The sequence below is a fragment of the Mugil cephalus genome, chromosome 3 (assembly GCF_022458985.1).
Source record: "Mugil cephalus isolate CIBA_MC_2020 chromosome 3, CIBA_Mcephalus_1.1, whole genome shotgun sequence".
NCBI classification, from domain to species: Eukaryota; Metazoa; Chordata; class Actinopteri; order Mugiliformes; family Mugilidae; genus Mugil; species Mugil cephalus.
Window position 1 is genome coordinate 18,141,251 of NC_061772.1, and position 7,417 is coordinate 18,148,667.

A 7,417-nucleotide genomic window follows, 5' to 3' on the forward strand; every position below is an offset into this window, starting at 1 on the left:
AAGTCAGATTTATATATATTTTACATTTTTCATTTTCGGCGCAAACTTGAGGATATTGAGACACATATTATTAAATATTAAAACATAAAGTTAATTTGAAAAACTATTTATTTCGTTTTTTTTTTATTTTAACCCACTAACTGTATTTGATTTGCCCTGCCAGGCTCTCACCACCAGGTAGCAGGTAGGACATTTTCTTTTTGCATTTATTTGTCTTATTCATTAAATTATTCCGCTAACTAAATTGAAACTAAACTAAAAGTTTTCACGATACAATTTAAGGTGCTTCCTTTGATAAAACAGCTTCAACGACGCTAGTCTCCTTGGTATAAAATCGATATATATATACATATATGCATACATCGTTTTCTGCGTAGAACATTTCCCGGGAAATGTGAGAAAATAATTGTAAGATGAAAAAAAATATATTTTGATTTAAGGGTTTGATTTTGGGCGCTTGGAAAACAAAATAGTTGCTAAGGCATTTTTCTTTGGTAACCATGGAGATGATGGAACTATTGGGAGAAGCGCTACAGGCTGACGTCAGTGAACAAACCAGCGTACATTAAATGCATTGTCGCAATACAAAAACAAATAAATATATAATAACTTTATTGATTCAGATTGAACTTTTAAGTTGCATTCTCATGAAATTATTTTTAACCAACAAACTATATTAAGTTACAGGAATTGTCTAGCCTAGTCCACTGTCAGTCATAACATGACTGAGAGTGTTCCCACATACACCAGTCTAATTACTCATGAATTTAATTATACTAACTTTGAAATTTGCTTTCCATCGATGTTGTTCAGGATACACATTCCTTCATCTCTGATGCATGGTCAAAAACTCAACTACTCAACTATTTTTTGCACATCTACCATTTTATTTTGTTTTACTTGACTATCATCAGCAGGGAAAGAGTCTGCAGACCCCGGAGCAGGGGAAGTGTGATTTTGGAGCTGGAGTGGCGGCTGTCAACACAGAAGCTGTGGTGGCACCTGCAGACCTTGGAAAAAAAAGAAAGCTGGTGACTGACAGACCGAGAGACAGGAGCCTGGTGTCAAACACGCTCAGGTACTGGAACTGAAATCTAGACATATCAAAACGTCTGTCCATTACTACCTATGTCATTACAATAATAGAACTTCCCCACCGACTTTTAGGGTTCTGGAGAGATACTTTTGTTGATTCAAGTCTGATTTCAGGACATAGGCTGCATACGGGATACTGACTCATTCAGAGTCTCTTATCTAATGTTATGTAATTATGTTATCTCTACGTGCATGCCGTTTCAGTATAAGATTACTCACACTGATTTTTTGCAAGCTGGTCATCTCAAGAAGCATCTCATGTAGCTCTTCAGCAGGATCACAAGGTGGTCCTTGTGATGTTTTCATCAATATCATGATGAAAACGAAACAAGTTCCTGAAACTAAGGCCATAATGTTGCATTCGTCAGTCTTGTATTAAGTACTCAAAAGCCATACCTGAGTAAAAGTATAGATAGAAAGATATCTCACTAGAAAATGACTTTGGTAAAAGTGAAAGTCTATTAGAACATTACTTGAGTAAAAGTCTGATATTTACTGTATTTAAGTATCAAAAGTACAGTGAATTATAATGTACTAAAGTATCGTAAGTAAAAGTAAAATGTATATGTGAAATCGCTGTTAGAGAGCAGTCAGTTTTGACTTTCTAAAAACAGTTTATTCTTCATGTGTAAGGACAGAATTTTACCATTACAAAAAGTAAATAAAGTGTTTCCAGACAGCTTTTTGTTCATCCTCAAACAGAATTGGTTTCCAGATTTTTTACCATGTAGTCTCACTAACATTAACTACACAGTCCTGGAGTTGCCTTTGAAATAGCCAAGCTGATCTCATGATGATAACATTAGTAGATGATGTTACCTGAATGCTGCAGCTTGATTGTGTTTCTGGACATTTGCTGGTGCTGGAGTGACATATTGAATGAAAATGTTTTTGTCATTTAGCCTAGCGCACTGACTAAAATGTGCTGGTCAAAAGATTTGCTTTGGTGTTTTATAAAAACAATACAATTCAACAGTGCAAAGGCAGCCCTTAGTTATTTTAAAGTGCCAGATGGTTTTATTTGAAGGCATTAGTTTTACTAGCGTACCTACTGAACTGGCAAATGTGTGTATGTCTGAAGCATGTAGTTTTGTTTAGTTTTAATGGGTAATGATCAATATCTTCTTTTTAAATTGAAATTAAAAGACAATCTTTGCTGTAACAGAGTTACATACACTAGTAGCCGATCCTGCTTTACTTTTCTTTTATTGTATTTTTATCTGAAGAACTTGTTTCATTTACTCTTACGATGACATTTTGTTTTTAGGTGCCGTTTTTTTTACACTACAATAGGACCTAAAAAGAACCATTCATTTAATTATATGGTTCACTAAGTAGTTACATGCACCTCTTGGCCTTTTCTCACTCTGCCAGAGAAGACGGTACACTGGCTGGCTCTCCGCCTGTTTGAGCAGCCGGCATCTCTGGGGAGAATTTGATTAGTGCAACAGGAAGTCTGTCGGCAGACAGCTGGTGTCTAAACATCGAAACACTGAGCTTGAACTGGAATCAGAAGTGAGTTCAGACTCTGAACAGTCCTGTGACACGACTGCATGAAGGAGGCACTTGTTTCATTTGTCCGATTTGGATATCAAATGTATCATGGATCAAACGTGAAACTAAATATTGACCTAGAGCTGCTGTAATATGATGCTCTCTAACCGGATCATACAAGGCGACATTAATATTTCATGTATGTGGTTCAAGAAGATCAATAGATGTGACTCCCGAGTCTGTCCATCCTGCAGAGTGAGCATGTAGGCAAACGCAATGGTAGCACAAATAAGTGTGAGGGTATTCACATGTTTTGAAATAGTTTAATTTTTGTTAAATAATAAATATTATTTTGATTTTTGGAAATTGGAAACGTCGAATCATTTGCCAGAAACATATTTAGAATGATTTAGTACACGATAAATAAAAGGATTGTGTAAAGAAAATGGAAATAGTTGATGAACAAAGCATCTTAAACAAGATGCGATTTTTAACTTTTGTCATGGCCAAAAGAAACAATGATGACCCAAAAAAATAATAAATCCCAGCCACATTCATGTTATAAGTCTGAAGTTTTATTGACCCGCCCATTCACCCTGGTCTTGATTAAACCTGATTTCCTCCTTTGCTGCTTTAATCACATGTGGTCTTGTTTTGAGACCTGAAACTCATCACGTTGGGGTTGTATTTTGAGACAGAACATTCTTCCTGCAGGTATGTAACAAATCCTTAGTGTCACTCTGCAAACTAGGCTATAATCGCTGATATCTAAACAAAAACTGCAACATTCATTGATTTTCTGTAACTGCTTGTCCTCTGGAGGGGCACGGATAAGCTGGAGCCCAGTCACCAAACCACTGTGCCGCTCGAAACTGTAACAGTGAGGAAAATATTCACCAACATGTAAAAAAAGAGACCCTAAAGAAAACCTTTTATGCCTGAAACCTTACAATAAAAATTTTCATGCACATTTTGTTCTTGTGCACCTCGGGGCATTCTTTTCCCTCTGCTTGTTGGACAGAGAGGAACAATGAGACGCAGATCAATTGAGAAATCTGAAGTCCTCTCGAGTTCCGGGAGTAAACAGTCCTTTTTCATGCCCTTATCTCTCCGGTTTTGAAGCTGTGACATTTAGAGGTGTCCTTTGCAGCGAGCGGAATGATTTGTTTTCGCAGCGATAATTTCAAAGGCAGCATTTTCCATATCATTAGCTTGTCTAAGTGCGACACATCCCTCAGCTGCAGCGTGAACAGACGTGTTTTAGGCCTGACTTGTGCATCACCATTAAAATGCTCCAAAGATGACAGGAAGAAAAAACAATAATAATAATAAAAAACAAAAACTGATAGCGTCACACTACAGACTCAGTTTAAATAGCATTTATTGGTTTGTGCATCAGTGTAGTGAATATAATATAAATCGGAGCCATCAAAGTGATTCACATACTTTGAAGGGAATTCTTTGTAGCTTACTCCCCTCCAGCATGTAAACAGTTAAACGGGGAGGCACAGTTGATGTTAAAATACCGAGTGGCGATTGGTGCAGCTGTGACGCCATCTTGTGGCTGCAGACAGGAATGCAAGAAAGTGTTTTGCACTATTTTGTCTAGAAGACAAATATTCAGAAGCACACTGGAGAGGTAAAAGGTTACAGAGATGTCTAAACATCTGTTTGAAAGAAAAGTTATTGATTAATTAATCATGTATACTTGATGCATATGGAGTCTCTGTACCTGATTCTATGCAGGGAAATGTCATGATTAAACACGACAAGAGGTTTTACTCTCCATGTGTGCCAGGAAAGGTGCACACATGATGGGGAAAAGAAGTAATGTCTTGGTGATTTTAATCACTTGATTTGTTTTAGAACTTTTTTGTTCAGTTCTGAGTGTCTCCGTCATCTCTAGTAACTCCTTTCTTATCCTGTGAGCTCGACTGAATAAATCCAAGTTTTAAACAGCCTGTAAGACTGAAGGAGACGTCCTGTCCATTTTTGCTTTAAACGTCGACGCATCACGATCAACGGACATTCTTGACTCTTCTTCATCCTTAAACTTCAAAGGTGCCGGCGTAAGGTGCCTTTGTTTGGCCTGTCTTATGAGTTTCGGACATTCACATGGCACAGGCCCCATCGCACTTAATGTGGTACTGTCTGAGAAAGTCCCTGAGCTGTGGGGGCAGCGGCAGGCTGTCTATGCCCTGGTAAGTGGTGCAACTGCAAATCACGGCCCTGCACAGGTGCTGGAGGGAGAAAGGGAAGGTCCTCGGCAGCGGCTTGGAAAGCAGGGGCTCGAAGAAGAGGCAGGTGGCCGGGTCGCTGTAGTGCCTCAGCAGTCCCGTCACGCTGGGGTCCTGGTACATGCACGGGTCGCGCACGTCGAAGCTGAAGCGCTTGCCGTTCTGCTCGATGCGCGCGTGCAGGGAGCGGCTGTAGCGGCGGAAGCTGACTGAGAAGAGGAACTCATCCTGGGCAGAGTCCCGGAGCAGAAACGTGCCCTCCGGCTGGCCCTCCAGCAGCTCCTCCGCCTCAAAGCGGTTTAACACCCCCCAGTAGCAGGAGCTGTTGTTGATCTGGAGGAGATCTGGGACCAGGATGTAGTCAGTGTGGCCGCAGCTGCCCGCCGCCCCCCCGTGAGGACAAGAAGGGTCCCAGTCGTCCAGGCTGGTGCTCCCGGGCCCAGGGGAGCAGCATATGTCCTCCCAGGAGAGCGGGGTGTGTGGCGGGGAGGTAGAAGAAGACACACTGGCTTTCAGGGGAACCTCCATGTCTTTCAGGGCGTTCGGGTGGGCGGCATGACTTTTTATCAGGTGCCAGCATCGGGCCATTTCAGATTTGGGCGAGAACGGACACTTGTCCTGCATGAGCTCCGAGACGTGGATCTTTCGTTTGGACCAGAAGAGCACCGAGAAGGGCCGCGAGGAGCCCGGCGGGTGGTGGTGGTGATGGTGGTGGTGGTGGTGGTGGGAGCGCAGGGGAAGACACTGACCCACGGCATCCTGAAACTTCTGCCTCAAAGACCGCCGAGACAAGGCCTTCCTGCACACCACGTCGATGTCCCCGCACGTCAGCGCGTCCCCGAGAGCGCTGCAGCTGCACTTCCTCTCCCTGCGTCGCCTCGGACACGACGTGGACCTCACACCCAGCTCCTCCGCCGCCTCCGCCTCGGACCCTCCGGGGCTCGACCCGTTGCGAGAGCTCCGAGAGCGTTTCTTCCCCCGCCAGACGTGGCTGTCTGCGCTCCAGCTGCGGAGGCCACATTTGGGACGAGTGTCTGAGCCACGTGGCTTCTTCTCTGACATGTCTGCTTCCTGCTTTTCCTCTGGGACAAAGAACAGACCATTGGTTAAAAGGATTATGGGAAACTGAATAAAAAGACTTTTTTTAAAACTTTTTTTTTTCTCACCACAAATCGTTCAGCCTGAAAATATCTTGTAATGCTTCGATTATTGTCCAAGAAACAACCATTTTAGGACGATTCACCATTTTATTTGGGATCTTAAAAGCTGCCATAAACTCATTACAGCCACACTGGATTTTCACTCTTTAACAATAAAATAAAACCTTTTAGAGCAGCCTTTAATCTGCTCTTGCAGAACTGATATGTAATCGTGTGCAAACCCATGGCTGATGTGGACTCCTACTGATCATCTCCAGTGGCAATAAATCTAATTAAGAGCCCAGAGTTCAGAAACAGCCTGAAGATGGAAACAGATCACTTTCAGCCGAAACGCAGAAAGTGCTTTAGAATCTACACAGAAATTTGTTTCGAGTTTTGCAGAGATGCTCGCTGACAATGCACAAACACCCAGTCTGATCGAAGTGAACAGACTGTGAGCAGCAGGAGGTTTAACATCGCGGGCTGCTAATCGCTCTCTGTTGTCAGTAACTCTGCAGATTAAAAAGAGATTATCTTACCTCGCAAACAGTTTCAGAAACAGAGCTCCATGTCATGACCACTGCATATTAGCGGACGTGTGTGAGCAGCTCGCAGCCTCTCTTCCCTCTGACAGCCAGCAGCCTGCTCTGCTTCCTATATAATTACGATTCGAAGTCCCCGAGGGGGGCAGCAGCTTCCTCCCCACCAGGGCCAGGGCCGGGTCTGAATGGATGGACGAATGAATGAAGGGAGGGTGGGGCGGTCTCAGGTTAATGGCGGGCACGACATCCTCTTCTCCTGCCTCGCATCCTCTTTTACACGTTCATTGACAAGTTGCAATCAGATGGGTTCTCTTTGTCTCTTTATCTATATTTACATTATTAAACCATTTTTAAGGAATAAAAGTAAGTTTATAGTGGTGAGTAATAATTAACGCAGGAGAAGGTTAGTAGGCACAGATGCAACTTTTGGTTTTATTATGCAAAAAACAAACAAAAAAACAAGTAAAAAGTATTCAAATGAAAGAAGTCTTTCTTAAAATAAGCACAATTCTTTTGTTTTTAAGAGGAGGGAATATAACTAGACTCCAAGAACCCACAGATACCTCAAATCTAGGGATTTTAGACTAAAAACAAGATTTGGATTGACACAGTAACAGTATTTAAAAATTTTACAGTCCTTAAAATCTAATATACGCAAAGCAACATATATTTATTAAAACCATTGCAGCTACACTAATTTAATGAATTTAAGTTTTGAGTTAATTTAGTTGTAGTGTTCCTCTTTTCCTCTCGTTTTTTAAATATATATTTTTTTTAATTAATAAGCTTATATTGTTGGTTTATTGCAGTTTATTGTTTTCTCTTGAGCTCCTGGGTCAGTCTATCTCTTTTACCAGCAGTCTGCCCGTGGTCGATGGTCTAATTAACGATTGGGTCCAGTAGAGGAAAC

At 41.7% G+C, this 7,417-nt stretch overlaps 1 protein-coding gene across 1 annotated transcript; it reads right to left on the bottom strand.

The window, feature by feature from the left end:
- Nucleotides 1–3,953: 3,953 nt before the first annotated feature.
- socs4 (suppressor of cytokine signaling 4) lies at nt 3,954–6,597 on the bottom strand. The gene is made up of 2 exons (XM_047581040.1): nt 6,505–6,597; nt 3,954–5,908 (listed from the first exon to the last, which is right to left on the bottom strand). The coding sequence occupies exon 2, from the start codon at nt 5,886–5,888 to the stop codon at nt 4,701–4,703; it is 1,188 nt and encodes a 395-aa protein (XP_047436996.1). The 5' UTR covers nt 5,889–5,908; nt 6,505–6,597; the 3' UTR covers nt 3,954–4,700.
- Nucleotides 6,598–7,417: the final 820 nt, after the last annotated feature.

Coding starts and splice junctions, on each gene's coding strand:
- socs4 (XM_047581040.1), bottom strand. CDS start 5,888: ATGTCAGAGAAGAAGCCACGTGGCTCAGACACTCGTCCCAAATGTGGC.